Genomic DNA, 19,988 nt, shown 5'->3' with positions numbered 1-19,988 from the left:
GAGGACCAAAATGGCAAATGTGTTATTCTGATTATTTTCTAATTTGTCGGTGGAATTCAGGGACCTTTATATGTACCTGTGTATCTGATACATGTTTCAGGAAAATTAGCAAAAACTGAACTGCACGGTGTATTCTTATGGTATAATGAATGGTAATACAAAGAGTGAACACTGGGGTTAGAGACTATCAATAGCAGGATTATTTGGAATAGCAAAGGTAAAAACAGGCAGTAAGAACTGTAGAATGGGATGATAAAAAGGCAGAAAAGCTTCCCGGCAGGTAAATCTAGGGTGATGCAAATCTTAATGTAGTTAATGATAGTCCTAACTTCATGCATGAGGTGATGAGCTGTTAGCTGAGTTAGCTGTTATTCTTGAGAAGAGAGATCCTGAGAATTGTCAGTGCTTTTTTATCATTGGAAACAACACCTTACTATAATTCAACAACAACAACAAAAGTAAATAAGAAAGGAATAGAAAATAAAACAGAAGATTCCTTATTGCATGGATTTATGATTAATCACACAGACTGACTGTGCAGCTTAGTATCTCATTTCAAAGAGGTTGTATTGGAATTTGAGAAGGTTTAGAAAAAGGCATGAAGAACAGTGTTGTGCGTGAAATGGCTGTTACATGAAAAACCAGCTGAGTAGGCTTGGGCTCTTGAGCCAGGAAGAAACAACTTAGAGGGGAATGGGTACTATAGAATTGAAGTCAACTAGCTGCTGGCTCTTTACTCAACACCAAGAGCGAGTTGTCAAAGCTAGCAGGAGCTGTTCAAACAGACACAGTAATGCAGTTATTTCCATAATGGGTAGATATCTGCTGCTTCTCATGAAGGAGATACTGCAAATATAGAAAGTTTACATAGTTCAGGGGAGACTGGACAAACCATTGAAAAAGAGATTCATTAAGTTACTAAGTACATAAGATAAAAAAAAATCTTGAAATGAAAATAATTGGATGCTGGGGAAATGTTAGATAAAGTATGGGTAAAATAATTGCTTAGTTTCCTCTTAATGTTGGTATCGGCATATGACCCTGTTTTTGTTTTTTTTAGAGTAGGACTGGAAAGGATGAACAGTAAACAGAGTTATCACAAAGTCTATGTAAAGTTTTTTCCAGCTGTACTCTCTGAGCACTAATTGAGTCATTGGCCTAGCTTGACCGCTGCCTTTGTTTTTTGTTGTTTCACTTAATAAAAATTGTTCTGCTGGAAGTTGGATTTCACTAAGAGCTTTGAAAGACCAAAGGGTTATGTGAAAGTTTTGAAGGTTTGGATATTAATTGAGATCACTGATAGATTTAGCAGATACTTTGAGTTTCAGAACAGGTCTTTAGAATCCTAGCAGATCTTTAGTGTTCAGCAAAAAGTTGGATAACAAAGCCAGATATGTATGAGACTTGATAAAAGCAAGAATGACTTCTGACTTCTTACAGTGAAAAACACAAAATTTTAAGGGTATGGAAGAAAAATGTAAGAGAAATGAGACTGTTATAGGTAAGAAATTAAATTAGAAGTGTTTTTCATTCTATTCTTGTGGTTACTGGGTAGAAACACCACCTACTCGTAATTTAAATTTATTTGCAATTACAGAACCATTTGGAAGTTTACTAGGACCCTTGTACCACAGATATTTCTACAAATTATTTGCAAGGTAATTGCCTTCACTTGCTTAAGTCCGTAAATTACCAAAATCAGGTGACACACAAAATTCTGACCAGACTTAAAATATTATCGAAACTTCTGCATAACTTTGATTTTAATGTAGAATGTGCAGTGTACTGATAACAGGAAGAAAGTGCCTAAAGATAAATTCAATCTAAAAAAGCACATTACGATTTACTGTCAAGTCAGTATAAATATCTTCTATACTTTATAAGCTCTCAAAAACTGACCGCTTCCCAGTTGTACCAGTAAAATGATTTGTATTTCTACTGATGTTAACAGGTATAAAGACATTCTGCTGTTTTCTTGATAAATACTTTGTCTAAAAATTTACTTTCATGTCACTGAAAATAGAACTTCTTGAATTCAAAGATATATCCTAATAGTGTAAATTCTGTTTTGCTAAAAGAGATGGAAGTGAGGATGCGTGCAAAAGAGTAATGATAAACAGTAAACAGCATTCCTCTTTCTTTGCCATATGTGGCCCATTGCAGTTTGAGTGAACTAATACTCCAATATTGCCAGTTGAGTGTGATGAACCATGTTAAGGGATTTGTATTTAAGAGAACGCTATGAATTTTTATGTTTACACTTGCAGTTTATTTTCATTTTCAAGACTGTAGAGCACAACTCTGTACTTTTAATTTTGTATTCGGTACGGGAGGGTAGTCCCAGAGCATGGCTTTTTTGATGCAAAATCTGAATGCTTATGTAGTAACAACAGCTGTCCCCTCACCATGTGGTGCCTTGCACTGCTTTACTGTAAAGATGAATTTTGGCCCAGCATTTCAGTTATATTGGACACACATGGTTCTAGGTGACGGAGTGGTATGTTTATGCATTGATTTGACTCTGGCAGTTACAGTTGGCTACAGATTAGAACAGGGAGAATACATTCACACCATGACCACCCTCGTAGCTGCTTGTCGTGGTTGGATCACAGTAGGCACTGTTGCATCTAAAGACACAATTAACTGTTGCTGAGGAATTGCAAATTCACAAAAGCTCTTTACAGCTTTAGTGGTTCCGAGTGGATTTCCTAAAAGCTTTTTCAAAGATTTCCCAAGTTTATAGATGTTTTAGATCTTTCATTCTAAAATTGTTGGCTTGAAATAAGATTAATCAGTTGATGTTTTAATTTAGCTAATGAATTCCTGTGCTGTGAATAAGCTATATAATTTGTTTCAGATCTACAAAATAATTATAGTTATACCCTCTATTTAGGAAGATAAAATTAATTCTGATATTTTCAAGTGGTTAGTAGAGTTCTGAGCACAAAGAAAACACAAAGATTACCAAGAAGTCTGAAAATGCATCTTACTGGAAGGCATCTACAGCAAGTACATGACTGAAAAGATCATCTTGATTTCCATGTGTAATTGGTTAGATATGCTTTGATGTGGTAAGGAAAAATAGCTGTGGATCTATTAAAAAAAATAACAAAAACAAACAAAAAAAACCCGGTTTTAATGTAAATTAAATAAGAACTTACAGTTAACTGCATATTAAGGCTAATTTTGATGTATGAAGTTTGACTACCTTTTGAACAAAATTATTTTAACCAGAACGTAAGAATAATTGTTATTTAAATAATAGTGATAAAAACCTTTGTAAGTAGAACATTGTCCCCTAAACTTGCCTTCTGAAAATCTGAGGGAAATATCTTAGCATAGGATATGAAGAATACTGACTTGCTTGATACAGCAAAAATAATAATGTTGTTGTACTGTGTGGGGATCTGCTGTGTGTTTGTCCCATCTTCCTTCAGCCATGGTGCAGTCGTATGATTGTGCATGTAATGTGCATGAGATCGTTCTCACATACACACGTTATTTAAACATCCTGAATTCTCTGCAGTGACTCAAATATATATTACACTTGTATTAAAAATATATGAATATGAATGTCTGAGGCTTTCAGCCCTGAATAAAGGGCTACATGGATCCAAACCAGGACGATTGATGAAATCCTTGCTACTATTGGCTATTATTTACTGTCTTTTAAGTGGCAGGTTGTATTTATGCCAATTTATCTGCTTCAGGGAACACTCTTGATAGCAGAACAAAGTGAATAAAAGTAGTTTGCTTTGCAAATGAATGCAAATGGTGGAGCCTTTCGGGAAGCCCTTTAACAGGAGCAATGCACTTTGATTATGAGTGAAGCTGCCATTTGGACATGGTGAAAAGAGCACGCTTGAACCATTGATTGGGGGAGACAGTAAAAAGTCAGGAAGGGCCCCGTTAAGCTCGCAGTGCGGCAGGCGGATGTCAGTGTGGTTAGAGCACAGTGGGAGAATGACAGGCAGGATTAGTGTCAGGGAGAAGCTTTGCTGTAGTTGTGGAGATGGTCCCTGGGGTCACTCACCTCTGACTGTTGTTCTGTGCTGATGGCTCTGTAATGCAAACTGCTTGATATGTGCTGTTCATTATCGGAAATGGTGATTAGAAGAGGTATGTCATAAGGAATTCCTTAAAAATAAATAAAATGGCAAACTACTGGTGGTAACAAAGGTTGGGCTCTGCGGATGTCGCCAAGGATGCTGCAAATGTCAGGGATGGTTACTGTGCCTTCTGAGGCAAGCGGGATTTCATGGCTTAAGCTGCCGTAATTGTGTGCTCCCCGGCTTTGTTCACTTTATTTGGCCATTATGAAGACAGTCATTTCTAACAGATTGTCTGGTGTTGTTAGAGTACTGCGTTGCAATGTATTTTGGTTATTGGATTGCAGAAACATCCTGTTTGTGGTAGAGTTGGTGTGTTATTGCTGGCCAGGGCTCTTAGTGGAATATTAGAATCAACAGATTTCATTCCTGAGTCACACAAGAATGTTAAAACATGCAATGGCTGCAGTGACCAAAAGCTAGAACGACTTTTCTGATTCATTCAGTGAATGTTTAAAATATTATTTTTATATTTTCTTTCTTTTTGCTGAAAAAAATCTTGTGTGTGAAATTACAGAAATATCTAAAATTTCCTATCTTTAAGTTCATAAGTTTAATCTTTAATAAAGGCCTTGTTGCTTTATATCTTTACTGCAGTTTTCTGGTGTTATGTACATTGCATAAATGTGCTAATATAAATGAAACAGATCTGTGTATGTAACATACAAAACATATTTTTCCTGTGTTAAGGATTTTTAATAGCTCACTGTTGGCCTATTGTTCCTACCTGTTTTCTGCCATAGAACAGGGAGACCATACCCAAATATTTCAAACTATTACATTTTGGTGGTGTTTTTTTTTTTTTTTTTTTTACAAGACTTGATTAATTCATGTGAGGAATTTTTCCAGTATATTACCTCACAGATATATGTCCAATATCCCCGCAGTAATGAATGTTTTACAAATGTTTTACAGGCACCTGAATGGACAGAAGAGGACCTCAGCCAGCTGACAAGAAGTATGGTTAAGTTCCCAGGGGGGACTCCAGGTCGATGGGAAAAGATTGCTCACGAATTGGGTCGATCAGTGGCAGATGTGAGTTCACTCAGATTTGCATTGTAGAGAGAGTGACAAACCAGAACAAGACAGGCAGTGTAGAAGGCAGACATATACGGGGCCGACATTGTCTTTTGAGAGAGGCTACAATCCTTTTAGGACCTGGAAGTGAACCATTAACTAACTATGCAAGAAGCAGATGTCAGCCCATTTCTCCCTCTGCAATTAGCAGCTGTAACTGATCAGCTGTAATGGGGGATTCTGGTGCTGGGAGACTCACACCACTGTAACCCAATAACAGAAAAACGGTGCCACTTTGGGTTTTGTAGGGACCCTTTTAACTGCGAGCGAATATTTGTGGGACATGGCTAAAGATTACGTTTCTGTTCTAAGCCAGTCCTTCAAAACATAGATGAGCTAATGGTGTTTAGACAGATGGTTTCCATTAATTAAACTGAAGTATCTCTGCAAATTTTAAAACAAGTTATACATGTGATACTATTTCAGTCCATTTTTCTGGATTATAGCGTTGGTAATAACACTGTGTAAAATGATTAATATCCTTGTTAATTCATATTTTATAGTATTGTACCACATATCAAAGAAAGCTTGTACTTATGGATTTTAAGTGTTATGATCTTAAAACCCTCGGGGGGCCAAGCCGTAAAAGACTTTTCCTTTTCAAGCAATAGATCACTGGAACATGATGTAGTGTCTGCTGAGGACCCTTTGAAAGCCCTCTCAGCTGACCCTATTTTATAGGCTCTGGAGGGGTTAATGAGAATAATGTTTAAAGCTGTTGATGTATGTTTTGAGATTAGATATTCTTCATTTATTGTATTTCAGGAATTATCTTATATAATGGGAAACACAGCCTCTAGGTAGAGTGACCTGCTGTACCCTTTGGGCAGTGTGGATAATTGTTTGTTTTTCGTCCTTGTTGATAGAATCACAAAAAGATATTTTTAGAAGTTGCTTTTAAAGATTTTATCTAGAGTTCTATTGTTCAATTACTCGTTTATACTGGAAAACAAGCCGTTTACGTTCCTGTCATTTTAGAACAAGCCATATTATTTGCAAGTAATAAGTGAATGTAAACAAGAAGTTATAAAGCTGCTGTGCGAATGTAATTGATTTTTTGTTAGTTTGTTTACTCTGATTAGATTCTGTTCAGTGTTGTTCATCATAATAGCAAGGAGGAGTGACTACTAAAAAGCTGCTACATTTCACTAAAGCGAAGTTTAATAGGAGAAATATTTCACATGACACGTAGTAGGCAGTGCACATGGGATGGATCTCTGAGATTGCTTTCAGAAAGGATGAAGTTGCTGCTTACTGATAGTACAAACATGTGGATAGCTTCCACTTATGCCCATCACTACACTAACATATCATCTTAAGACTTCTTGCAGCTGTTTTTTGCTTTATTCCTTGAAACAGTTATAAAAGCATTCGATGTTCAGAATCCTTTATGTAATGTATTTGCATGCCATACTTACATGCTGGCAGGGCTGGAAGGAAAAATGAAGCTTCACGTCTCCCATGAGGTGAGAAGATCTCAGTACCATGAATTGGGTAGAGAAGTGAAAGATCTAAGAGTTGTCATTTTCTTCTATGAGAAAAGGAAATTTTGGGGGTTTTTGTGTGTGGAGCAAAGTCTGAGTATCATCCTTTTCACTTCCTGTGGCCCCTAACCTTATGATCGTATTGAGTGTGCTGTATGCAGTCTTCTATTTCTCTAAAAATGTCACGCTGCTGCTAATGCTAGGTCAGCTTTCCTGATACAGACTACTTAGCAGTGTTTCTCCTTCTTTCAACGTTGCACTGCACAGTTTCAGTGATTAGACCTAAGAGGAAACACTTAAAAGTTTCTTGGAAACTTTCTATCTTAAACCATATAGTGGCAGAGATGCTGAAACTGGGAACTACTTCAGGTACATCCTTTCTACTGCTGAACAGTATGGCAGCATATCCTTTATACTTGTTGAAGGAGAGAAAGAGTAGAAAGTACATGTGCAGTAGGGATTCCTAAGTTTGTTTTGCCTGGTTATCACTGTAAGAGAATAAAGAATATGATGTGAGAGCTGCAGGAATTAGTCCAGTGTTGTTGAACATAATGCAGAAGAAAGGTGCAGGCAGCATTTCCTGCCCAAACGGCTGCTCCCTGCTTCCACTGAAGAGGGTCAGGGAGAATAAGGTTTTTTGTGTGTGTGAGGGACTATTTTGAAATGGCCTGTACAGCACAGTTTGGAGTTCCCTTGTTTACATCTAATTTGACATCTGACTCTGGCTTGACTGAAGTATAATCAAGGGTGAAGGACTGAAGTATTCAAGGGCAAATTTGAGGACATGAAATACATTTTAAAAACTTCAGATCATTTTCTTGTATTTTGTCCTGTGAAACATGAGGAGCAGTAAGTCTTGGTTTCCTTTCACAGATAGAGAACTACATAAAGCATTCACAGGGTACAGTGTGTCCCTTTTTAACTGTTGAGTAGATAAGTATGTGTTAATAAAAAGTTTGAAGTGATGCAATCCAAAGCGATCTTTCCATTGCTGCTTGTGACTCCAAAGCTCTCTTCCTTAGCAGAAGTGTGGGGAAAATATTGCAGTACTTTTTAAAGAATAAGCTGAAGCTGTTCATGTGCACCAGAATGATGATAGTGAAATTTTCTGACCGCCCCCCCTCCCCTGCCGAGACAAAGTCTTTTTTTTTTCACTTCATTCTTTTTTGAAGTAAGTTCCTCTATAAAGCTGTATTAATTTCCACTGGCTTTTTTTTGCTCTTGGCTTTTGTCAACTTTTTGGCTTTGTGGTGTTCTTTTAACTTAGTTCTGTGGTTTTCTTTGTTTTGGAGTTTTTTCATCATTCTGGATTTTCCTCATACCATTATATTAATGACCCTCTGAACAGGAGGAGGAACTTCTAATGCTTGGAGCTTTAGCTCTGGTTTTTTGTTTGTTTGTTTGTTTTCCCCACACACGCACACACATACAAAGAAGGCATGAAAAGTTTCTTCCTTATTTCCAGAGAGATTTGTTTGGCTTGGAAAATTCCTCCATGATTTTCCTAGAACGTTGCTTTGATACCTCAGAGCCCAGTTTGCACTTGCTGAAAGAGTATTCTGAATAGAAGGTTTGGATTTTGAACCGTTCATGTTAGCAGAACTTCTTCAAGATGATTGTCATCTGAAGATAAACAGACATTAATTAATGACAAAACATTCAATTTGGCAATAAGTTGTCCTCTTTGTCATCTCTTTCCTGGAGGTGACAGTGCCATAGTGTGTCCCACCATAGTTCATAGATTCATAGATACATTAGGTTGGAAAGGACCTACAAGATCATCTAGTCCAACCATCCTCCTATCACCATCCCTACCCACTGAACTACTAAATCAAATCCCTTAGCACCTCATCTAAACGCTTCTTGAACAGCGCTAGGGATGGTGCCTCAACCACCTCCCTAGGCAGGCCATTCCAGTGCCTGACCACTCTTTCAGAGAAAAAATGTTTCCTCAGGTCTAATCTAAATCTTCCCTGGTGCAACTTGTGGCCATTCCCTCTCGTCCTGTCATTATTTATCAGGGAGAAGAGGCCCACCCCCTCCTCACCACAACCCCCCTTCAGGAAGTGGTAGAGTGCAATAAGGTCTCCTCTGAGCCTCCTCTTCTCCAGACTAAACAATCCCAGCTCCCTCAGCCGCTCCTCATAAGACTTGTGCTCCAGACCCCTCACCAGTTTTGTTGCCCTTCTCTGAACACGCTCCAGGGCCTCAATGTCCTTCTTGTAGTGAGGGGCCCAAAACTGAACACAGTACTCGAGGTGCGGACAGTGTATCTGTCCTCCATGTGTATCTGTCCGTCCAGTTCTGCAGAAATCATTAGTGGGTCACTGAAAGGCTTTATGAAATCCAACTGAAGGATTTTATTAAGTAATGCAACAGGTTATATTTTGCATTTGTTTTACACCTTTACAACTTTGCTGACCTGAGTGATGAAAGATGATGGGATAACATAACTGCTTCTTAAACATGGATGCTGTTTGAAACTCTTAGAAAGTGAAGAAGGAACTGTGAATATACTGCAAGATGAGTAGAATTCATAATGATCAGGACAAATTAGAGAGATCATATGCAAAAAGTAGGGCTATTGGTTGCAGTAGGCAAATTAAACAGTCAGTATGCAAGTGCACACAGCATTATAACGACAGGGTTCACAAATGAAAGATGGCAAACAACTAGAGTGCAGGAGAAATGCAGAAATTAGAAGAGGCAGTACAGGTCAACAAATAGCAAGTTTTCTGAAAAAAGGCAAGCATGATACTGAGAAAATACAGGAGGATGGGAAACCTGCATCTACATCTCTAGCTTCTGATAGTTTCCCCTATTACATGTAAGCACATGATTCAGTGTAAAGAGCCCAGAAGATAATAAGGAGAGTGACAGATCTTTAGAGATACACCAGAAAAGATTGTGAAGGTATTCTCATGGGCTGAGAACTGAAAGAAAATACGATGTAAGCATTCAAATATCTAAAAAGCGAACTATAAAAAGAAGTTGGTTGTGCTCTCTATCAGTTTTATAGGGCAAGAAGTAGTTACCTGAAATTTTAACATAGATGGCGGAGTAAGCCATGAAGGGGCAGAGATTTAAAAGGTATAATAAAGCAGTGAAATAAGCTGCTGGGCAGTATCCACCTTTGAAAGCCTTTGAAAAACAGGTTAGGGAAACATCTGCAAGAAACAACACCAATATAGAGATTCTGCCTCGGGTTAGGTCCTTCTCTTCATATGGTCTGTGATTAGACTAGCAAGTGCAAGCTATCTAGGAGGAAAGGGGGAGGAAACAAAACCCTCCTGCAATTGGAAGCATGTGTGAACTCATTTTAAAAAATGTAAAATTAAAGCCAGATAGTCACTATGGTTGGTTATTAATCACTGCATATACCTTACCTTGATACTTTTAGTAATTCCTAGCAAAGTCATCTTTCAGATGCTTTTTTCTTTTATACCATTATTAAAATCCTTTGAGTTTGGATTGGTTAGTTTTGTTGGAGTTTTTTGTTTTGTTTATTTATTTATTTATTTTGTAGGCATTTAAGTCTATTAATGTTGTGATTTCCCAAAATGCCTCACCAATAAGAATAAGACCCGTTATATGGATCTGCCTGCCAGATGCCCTGTCCAAATAGATGCTTCTACACAATGTGATTCAGGACAGTGGGAAAGTGCCAGCCAAAATCCAACAATAAACAGCTGTGTCCATACTGTAATGCATCTGAGCTCATGCAGCTGTACTGTTTCTGTTCGTGCTGTCTTATGTGATACCAGCATAGATATCTTTGCAACATATTCCTTCAGCTTAGCTACTTTAGGCTAGCAGCCGTGGTGTAGGCATGCTGTGAGAACGGGGTTGCTCTAACTTCGGTCATGTCAAGTATAAAGTATTTCTTGTCTCTCTTTAGGAAACCATCCTTCAACAGCCAATGAATAGCTGACCCAAAATGGATGCAATTGTGCTCATTTTATCAGTATGTTCCATTATTTAAATGGCTAATTGACATATTAATATGTGCATATTGGGGGTTTATCAACCTTTTCCCATAAAGATGATTTTCAGCTGGCTTAGTATAATGAAATCTTACTGCTTTCACAACCAAAAGCTTCTACAGCTTTTTAAGTCATTTTTATTGCAGTTGGCTGGTGGTATAAATTAGATTTTCAAGTATTTTGATTATGAAAGGGAAATGGAGTTCAGTTCACTCTAATCAGAGTTCCTGCCGGCTGACCTGGTTACCTGTACCACTGCTCTCTGCCATCCCCTGAACATCTGTTCTTTGACCCATTTTCCTTGCAGAATTTGTTGCTCCAGGGTTAGTTCTCATTCCTGTCCTCCAGTACTTAAGGAAATAATTGACCTTTTAAAACAAAATAAAAAGTTAGGTTTGAATTTCCTAAACACTATGAACGCCGTAGAACCTAAAATAAATTATGAAAAGAATTTCAAGGTGACTATTTCTGCAAAAATTACATTCTTTGATTTGACAAATGCTGTGCTTTATGAAGATTTATAATGATGGCTGGCTTTTGTTGAACTCAGATTGAGAAAAAGCACTTAAGTGTGGAATTATAGCAGCATATTTTACTTGACAATGCCTACCCTTACAGATTAAAAAAAAAATAAAAAATATTTGCTGAAAGGCATAAATTAATTTCAGTAACTACAAAGGACATTCAAATTGTAAAAATAACAGAGGAAGTAAAAGCTGTCTGGCATGCCAAACAGACTTTAATGTGATTATTAGGTACAGGTTTTTTAAATTAAAGGCAAAGAGATCTCAGATTTCATACTTGTGAAGTAATATCATTCACTTGTCTTACAGGATTTAAACTGATTCTGTTTGCTCCTGCAGTCACTAATCTCATGCATTTGTGTTGCAAAAACAGACTGATAGGGATTTGCTGCTTGTATAGAAAAAGACTAAGGCAGACAGGAAAACAATAGACAGGTGTATGTATTTGAGCAGACATCCTGAATTATGGTGAAACCTGAAAGCACAAGATTGGGAGGGAGTGATTATTTTGTGCTTTCTCATCTCTCCAACAGTTTCAACCTCAAGTCTTAACTGTGTGAGTTCACATTCATTGTACATTTATATGCCATTATAAAATAGTCCTCTCATTTTTGGTAAGTGCAAGCTTGTTACATTGCCAGCAAGCGTCTATATGAGAAGTAATTCGTATGTAGAAGTTAATGAATTTATTAGGGTTTGTTGGTTTTGGTTTTTTTTTTTTTGCTTTTGGAGGTTGCTTTTCCTAAGTCTGTTTTATATTTCATTTTGTGTACTGTGCATGTGTTAACTCGGTTATTGTAACCTCCAGTGGTGGATGTTCTGAAACAGTCCCTCTCAGCAGCTTGCATATATTTATGTAATCAGTAGTTCTTTCAGTTGCTTATTGAGATATAAAGACCTAGTTGTTGATCAAGGTCCAAAAGAGGTTATGAATATCTAAGGTGGGATTTAGATGGTATGTAGGTCACGTAGATCCCTAAATGTAGGAGTGAAATCTTCAGAACACCTGTCTAATCCCACAGACACACCAGCGTGCCTTGGTACTTAGTGTGAGGATTGCTGTTCACGGTTCCGTGATTGCACGAAGTTTTCTTCTGAGCTGTTGTACAACTGACTGCCATTTTTGCAGAATCAGGGAGCACGGAACATCTTATACCCAAATACAAAACAGATTGATTTTCTTCTTGTGAGGAATGACAAGAGCATTCCTGTCACTTAACAGAGAAAGCTATTTGCAGAAGCCAGTGGGACACCGACTTTAATTCAAATACATGTCTTATATGATGGTGAGGACAGTGCTGCTATAACTTTTCAGTGTGGCTTGAATAACAAAACATTCCCTGTACGTCCTGATGAACTGACTTTAAATTCCATTGCGTAGTTCAAATCTTAAGGCTCTCAGGAAAGGTAATGCATTTTGCATCAAATGTCATAAAATGCCCAAGCAATTGTTGCAAGGCTTGTTTGAGTCCAGCTCCTCTTTATTACCTACCTGAATTTCCGCAGATCTTAAGACTCACAAATGTAGATTGTGACTGACAGAGGAATAAAAGGCGTAGTTTGAAGTCTCTAGTATCATGACAGTCCTAGGCAGTGAGTTCTTCCTCTTAGTCCTGCAAAAAGGGAGCAATTATTCTTCTGTTTTAAATTAACTTTTCAGACACTTAAACCAAAGAGTAACTGACGTTCTAAATCCAATGGTTTAGGCCACATCCCAAGATGTATCATCCCTAAACACAGCTGTTGCATCTCTGCTGTAACTGCCTCCTCCCCTCGACTGTGGCAAGGTTTGCAATCACACACAGCTCCAAAGGTCATAACCATAAGAAAGCCATCCAGCTGCAGGCTGGCAGTGGCTAAGCAAATCCAGTTTTTAAGATCTCTGAACTCTTTCAAGAACAAAAGCTTTTGCTGGTCCAGTTCTCTGGTTATATTGCACACTTTTGAAGAAGTTGCTAACAATTTACTGAGCAAATCGATAGAAGCAGCATCAAAACAAAATGTGTCTTCTAACTGGTAGTGCTTCATTTCTACTAAGACCTAGTAAGTTGGAAATAAGTTATTTAAAAAAAAAGAGGAACAGAATGATTTGGCTTGATGTTTCACCAGTCTGTTAAAACTGGAAGACAGTGTTAGCAATCTTGAATTAAACTTATGGAAAGATGTTTTATAAGACATCGAATTTTGGGTCTGTCCTGTGAAAATAAAGGAATGACTCACTACTGTTGGCTGACTTGGGTCAAACCATTCTTGATGTAGTTGTGGTTGCTGTGAATTAGCTGTTTAGATTTAGACTGGGACATCAATTCAGTGCAACAAGTAATACTTTGCCTATAAGGAGAGAACCTCAAATTTGGCAGATTGTTCTGCACTGTTCCCAAAGATCAGCAAAGCCTATTTCTTACACGAAGACGAGAAGTAATTGAAAATCCTTCTGTATCCAGCTTCCCTTTATGAGAAAAATGTGATTTTGGCTCAAATTAGCTTCAAAGATTTAAGAAATTTCTCTTTGCTGCACATTAACTTCAGCTGCTTCCAGGCTGCATCTATACTTTCTGTAATTCCACAGATCTTGGATTTTTTGCACAACATATATAGATGGAAAGCAGAAAGGTAAGAACTGGCTGGATGGAACAGCAGGGTTTTTTTTTATTGAAACAGCAGGTTTCTGGTAGATAAAGCTGCCTGAGTTTCTCAGCATCATAGATACTAGATAACTTTTGCTCAGGAAGATGCTAAGAACAGTAAAACAGCTTTGTCAGTGTGTCGAGTTGGCAGCAGCACACCAAGATGGCATCCTGCTTTGCAAGCTTAGATACATCTGTGAGCCAGGTGACACGGGTTATCTCTTTGTCTACTCATGTTTTCTCTGAGTGTTTTCAAAACACAGGAGACTTGTACTTCTGTATTCACCTGGTGCAGCCCTGATCAAAATAGTATTGTATCCAGAAGAGGACAGCCTGGAGGCAGCAGGATGGGAAAGGCTTCAAAGCTGGATTGGCCAGTGCCAGCCCTGCAAAGCGGGGCTGGCCGTGGTGCTGGAAGGGCCAGCTTATGTTGTGGCTGCTGCTGTGGGAATGGGGAATTTGATCTTCACTTTCTGCCAATGGGCTGTTCATGTTTGTTTAGCATGGCTACGATCACCACGCCTGACTTTACAGGGCTTTCCCCCTAGACCAGTCACAATTCTGTGCTTTCTTTATGCCTGCCTTCCCAGCAGGACAAGAAGCATAGCCTCTCACCCGTGCTGTAGCAAACCTGAATTTTGCCTATGCTACCAAAAGCCTTTTAAGCTGACTCTGAATAATACTTTTTTTCTCCTGTACATCTCTGAAGCATTGATTGTCCCATCTGAAAGAGGTGGCAGGTGTCCAGGGTAACGAGATGTAATGTCAGGATGGTCAGGGTGAGGAATGTTTTTACTGCTAGGTGTCTTGTTGAGTAGCAACTGGTCTCGTGATCCAGATTAATTGTCAGGAGTACAAGAGGAAGCCAGCTCTGCCTGGCTTTCATTGCATAAAGTCATCCCACTAATCCTAGCTTTCAGTACAGTCTTTTTGTAGCTGAAGAGCTATTGAAACTGAATTCAGAAGGGAGTTCACAGAAGCAAACTGTTCCCGTGGCTTCTTTCTGTGTGTCCCACAGTAAGATGGCTCACTTTCTACTTCAGCAATTAAATTGCTCACAGCAAACATTTTTTCTCATCTTCCTTTGTCTGAGAAAAATGTTTCATTGTACATGTGATTACCTGACTTCATTTGTGACTTCACTTATCCCTGGAGGACTACAAGGATGCTGGGGATGTTTGGGCATGGAAACTGTGAAGATGAAAGTTGATTCCTATGAAACTATGCAGTATGCCCTTCTAGCAGTGAAGTTATTTGTGGAAGCATGAGATCTGCCCTTTTCTGTTCTAAAACTATTTCACAGTTGCGGTGCTTATTATTTAAGGTGTCCCCAGACCCAAGTTTTCTTCAGAGCTAACTAGTACTTTGATGAAAGCTGTTGTCAAATAACAACAGGCTTTTAGCACAACTTTTCACAGTAATGTTAAAACTCATAGTTCGATATACGTTACAACTATATTTTTTAGAGCATTAGGTACCAGCGATGTCAGTAATAATTAGAAGCATAATGCTACAACTGCTCCATGCTTTGAATAATAGTATTTCCAAGTATGTTATCTGCTACTTAATGAAACAGTAATAAATAGAGGAAGTTCTGTTAAGAGATGGAGTTGGGAACGCAACGGAGCACCTTCTGCTTTTCAAAACAACTGCTAAGAACTACCCAGCAGATGACTCTGCTTAGCACTGGTGAGCAGTGTCTGACGTTAGGGCTATCAGTGTGTGGAGGAGCTGGCACCAGAGGAGACTGCAAATTTGAGTGGCAAGAGCAGTGATTAAACTCCAGTACAGATTTCATATATTCCATAGTATGGATTGCTAATAATCCGTAATAGGTTAATGCTGACATGTTATGATTCTTCCCCTGTGTCAGCATCTCTAACAGCAAGGACAGTTGGAACTGATGGACAAATAAGTCTTAAGTCTGAATACATGATACCTGAACTCTGAGTGAGAAGAGCTAAACCTGGATTTTGCAACTAGAAAAGAAGAAAGCTATTAAAAAAAAAAAAAAAAAGAGGAAAAAAGAAGAGTAATAGATTAATCATCTTCTTAGGAAAGATGGCAGTGATGATAGGGAAGCTGTTGATGAGCTATCCGAGTTATGTCAGCAGGAGGTGCTTGACTGAACTTGTTCAGGTTCTGGTATGGTATATTGTCAGTATCTAAACCTTACACACAGCTGTTATTTCTGCATTCCCTGCTGAAGGTTCAAATTGAAAGTCCAAAAAAAAAAATTATGATTAATGCCTTCAGAAATCTTGTGCAATAGATGGAGTAACTTACTACAGATCATAAATCTGGGCTCGCTGAAGTGCTGGTGTCACCCAAAAAGAAGACGGGATGAGGTGAGCCTGGTACTTCTTACACATGAGGGAAGGTGAAACACCATTGGGATCTCAGAATAAGCTGAAGTCCTTCACTGTTTCAGCAGAAGGAGCCATTTTAGCCTTTAATTCAATTGGATGTAACATGAAGCAAAACTTGTATCTACTGTGGGACACCAGCACTAGCCTGATTTGAGAACATCCATCCTGTAAAAAATACCTGAATCCAAGTTATTAACTTGCACCACTTGCAGTGTAGGTTTTTGTTGCGTGTGTCTTCCCAGTTTGAAGGATGAATCAGTGATGTCAGCCTGCCATGCCATCAGTGCTTCAGCATGCAGAGAGCAGAGCAGTGGCAGTAAGGCTGCTGGACGTGTACTCGGCTCTCTTTGGCTCAGGGAAATCTCCCGTCTCTTTTCCTCTCTCCTTGGCTTTCTGAGTAGCTCGCAAGTCTTTGAAAGAAGTACTTTGACATTAACAGGTGGCTTCAGGATCAGCACTGTGCACATCACAGAATGGCTGGTGCTGGTTGGACTCATTTGTTCATCTCTGCGTTCTTACATTGTTCCTCTTTGAACAATTACAAGTTTATCACACTGCAGCAGTAGGGACTGGGTTTTTTTAATGCCAGATGTCTATCTCTGATAAAGACTTTAGCTAATTAGAGCTAGGATTTTTTTTTTTTTTTTTTTTTTGCCTGTGAAGTTCTCATTTAAATTTAATCGTCCCTGAAAATCAGGTTTAATTTGTGGGGGAGATCTTTCCTGTTCTTGTAGAGAAGTGCTGCACAGCCACGGGCTGTTCTCTCCCCAGTGCTGCTCTGTGTAGGGATAGGAGTCTGCTGCCATTAGTGTGCTCAGCTGGGACAGCTGAGGTCTGCACTGGGGCTCTGAAAGTGATTCATTGGAGGCTGAGCAGGATCACATGTGTGGGAATGTCTGACTTGAGATGGCGGTGTGCTGCTCAGTGCAAGGTTTAAGTCCAATGTCATATACCAAGGGACTGTTCACATCTGCAGCCCTGGGTGCAGCCAGCAGGGTGTCCCCATCCCAGGTGTGTGTGCTGTCACCTGGTTACTTGTCCAGTTTTTATTTGCATGGCTCAGACTACCTAATTACAATGTATAGCTTTGTTCACAAATACATCATGTTCTTAAAAGAAGGCATTGAAATCTGACATTCATTTAAAGTGTTCAGTACTTTTAAGAGTGCATTTCTTGGAGTAGTACGTTTTAAAATGCTTTTATGTGGGACTTGACTGTTGCAGCTCATTTGGCACAATACAGTTCTTAAGTGATGGAAGAACCCAACTACTTGAATTTTGTGTTGAGCCTGGGATCTGTAGTGAGGTCTGCAAGTTGGCAAAGCTCCACATTCTTGGCAGGGGGAGAGAATGCCTGCTTACGTCTTCACTGCAGTGAGGAAAACTCAGTGTGCTGTTAGATGCCCCCAGGCCACAGGCTGAGGCATTAACAGAGGGGACAAAGCAGGGATTCTTCACGTATGGATTCTCATGTGATAAACGTGTAATTTTTTAATGGTCCCATTTTTTCTGCCTCTTCTGTGCAGGTCACCATGAAAGCCAAACAGCTGAAGGACTCTGTGACGTATACACCAGGTGTGTGCTGCCAGCTCCTCGCCCGTGCTTGTAGAGAGCACCATATTCAGATGCCTGCACACACATGGGTGTGCTCTGCACAATTCTGCAGCCTGCCTTGATCAGGGAAACGACCTGATGCTCTCTGAAGGAGTGCTGCCTTTGTAGCTATGTCCTCCCAGTATTTCTTAGTTGATTTAACTGTGGGCTTTGTTCATTTGTTGCTGCTGTTGTGTTGTCGTTTGTCAGTATGGTAATTTACTTGGCACTTTGCATGTACCAGATGAGCTCATAACTGACAAAGTTCATTGCTTCATACACATGCCTTGATTTCTGGGTAAACGTAAGGAATTCAGCATGATCCATAAGGGCTTTGCCTGCTCTCTGTGCTGCTCCGGGTACCTCCTACTTGCAGTACCTCTTGTTTGTGGTTTATTTATTCAGAAGTATAACAGCAGTGCTTTGCACAGGTGTCACCAGGCTCTCTGAGCTTAAAACCTTGGCGCAGAATTCCAAGAACGCCAAAATCACCATGAATCTACCAGACCACATCATCACGCAGAGGGAAAGAGAGGAGGAAGAGGAGGAGGAGGGGAACTTCAGTCCCAGCCCAGAACAGACAGATGCCCAAACAGATCCCAAGGAGGGCACTGCTGGTGAGACCAGGCATCGCCGCAGGAAGATGACCAAAGCACCTGAAGTGCCAGCAGCAGCAAGGGAGGGACAGGAGGAGAAGGGCAGGGGGAGGCGCCAGAGGGATTTCGATAACGCAGAGCAAGAGGAAGAAAGTGGTGACGAGAGCAGAAAAAGAGAGAAGAGCCGTGCCTTCGAAGAATTCTGGACTCAAAATCAACAGAAACTTCTGGAAATGGCCTTGCAGCAGTATCCAAAGGGAACCTCGGATCGCTGGGACAAGATAGCAAAGTGCGTGCCTGGAAAAAGCAAGGTACAGTCACTGCTGTTTGGGTTAGAAGGTAAATAGAGAGGAAATGTATGCTCTACCAGTTCATGAGTATCTTAAGAAGTGAAGGTCCATGCAGGAAGGATGGGGCGTTGCTTCACCTGCAGCCTTATGTCAGGGCATCGGGCTGTTACTGCCACGTTTGCTGGGTTTGTAGGTATTTTCCATTCAATCAGTCTGCTTAAGATGTTGCAGAAATGTTGAGGTAACTCCTGTTTCATTTGGAGCTCCTCCCTCTCCTCTGCTATCCAGACCTTCAGTTGCAGACAAGTTAGATTTTAAAACAATTTTTGATTCAGAGTTAGTAACCAGCTGTTGGTTACCTGCTTTGCTTGCATTTTTACCATACTCTTCTCCTCCCATCTCATCAGCAACCCAAGCATTCCAGCTGCAGGTTTTAAATGCTCAGGCATCTGTCTTTTGCAAGTTTTACAATAGCACTATGATAGAGTTGTGCTAGAGTCCATCCTAAGCTGTGCCAGCTCCAATCGTGTGCTTCAGTCATTGTAGCTGCAGAAAATGCTTATCTGATCTGTGCCAAAAGCAGTGTGAGAAAGCTGGAGGTGTGGGCAGGGGCTGCAGGCAGCGTGTGGCTCTGAAGCTGTGCCCCAGTGCAGGACAGCAGCCGTGCTGCTGGAGGTGACTGCAGAACTCATCTTCAGCAGAGCTCAGTACCTGCAGTGCGGCTCACAGCGGTCTGACTGCTCTGGAAGGGACTGTACAGTGCAGCTGCTTTACATCTGCTCTCGGAGAGAGAAATTACCCACTAAGAAATGGCAACTAAAACTTAGAGCAGTACCAAGCTGTCAAATTATAATTTGTTTTCCTTTTAGGAGGAGTGCATAGGAAGATACAAGCTGCTTGTTGAACTGGTACAGAAGAAGAAGATGGCCAAAAGCTGAGTGCACTGAGCAGAAGACTTCCCATCATCTTCGTCAAAGTGGGGTTGTAAAACTCATATGCAGGAAACTGCAGTTTTGTACCTCGGTATTTCTATAATTCATGTGCCTTAGTAAGAGAAAGTATCAATAAATCTTTTGTCATCTTACCAACTGTCCTGTGTGTTGAAGAAGGGAGGTGTACTTCTGTGTAGGAGCTGCTTACACAGAGATGTGCTGATGTCTGAAGCAGGAGGGGCCTTCAGGAACCCCACCCCTCTGACCGCTGGGGTTCCAGCTGCTGTGGACACAGAACGCAGAGGAAATCTGCACTCTGAAACAGAATCTGAAAGTGCCATGTGAGCGTGGGGATAACAGAGCACTGCAGCTAAGGGCATGTCTGCACTTTTTTCCTGCTCTAC

The 19,988-nt window shown here is 39.9% G+C and overlaps 1 protein-coding gene across 1 annotated transcript in view; it reads left to right on the top strand.

The window, feature by feature from the left end:
- DNAJC1 (DnaJ heat shock protein family (Hsp40) member C1) overlaps positions 1–19,740 on the top strand; it is a 91,483-nt gene extending 71,743 nt beyond the window's left edge. Inside the window, exons 9-12 of the mRNA XM_065731387.1 lie at positions 5,025–5,144; positions 17,700–17,748; positions 18,198–18,673; positions 19,522–19,740. Of these exons, the coding sequence (XP_065587459.1) occupies positions 5,025–5,144; positions 17,700–17,748; positions 18,198–18,673; positions 19,522–19,590 (714 nt within the window). The 3' untranslated portion in view covers positions 19,591–19,740. The remainder of the gene's footprint in view (positions 1–5,024; positions 5,145–17,699; positions 17,749–18,197; positions 18,674–19,521) is intronic.
- Positions 19,741–19,988: the final 248 nt, after the last annotated feature.

Source organism: Cyrtonyx montezumae, unplaced genomic scaffold (genome assembly GCF_038088225.1).
Source record: "Cyrtonyx montezumae isolate F1298 unplaced genomic scaffold, pur_monq_1.0 scaffold_14, whole genome shotgun sequence".
In the NCBI taxonomy this organism is placed as follows: Eukaryota; Metazoa; Chordata; class Aves; order Galliformes; family Odontophoridae; genus Cyrtonyx; species Cyrtonyx montezumae.
The sequence above is the reverse complement of the archived record's forward strand: the minus strand, read 5'-3'. Positions and strand labels throughout refer to the sequence as shown.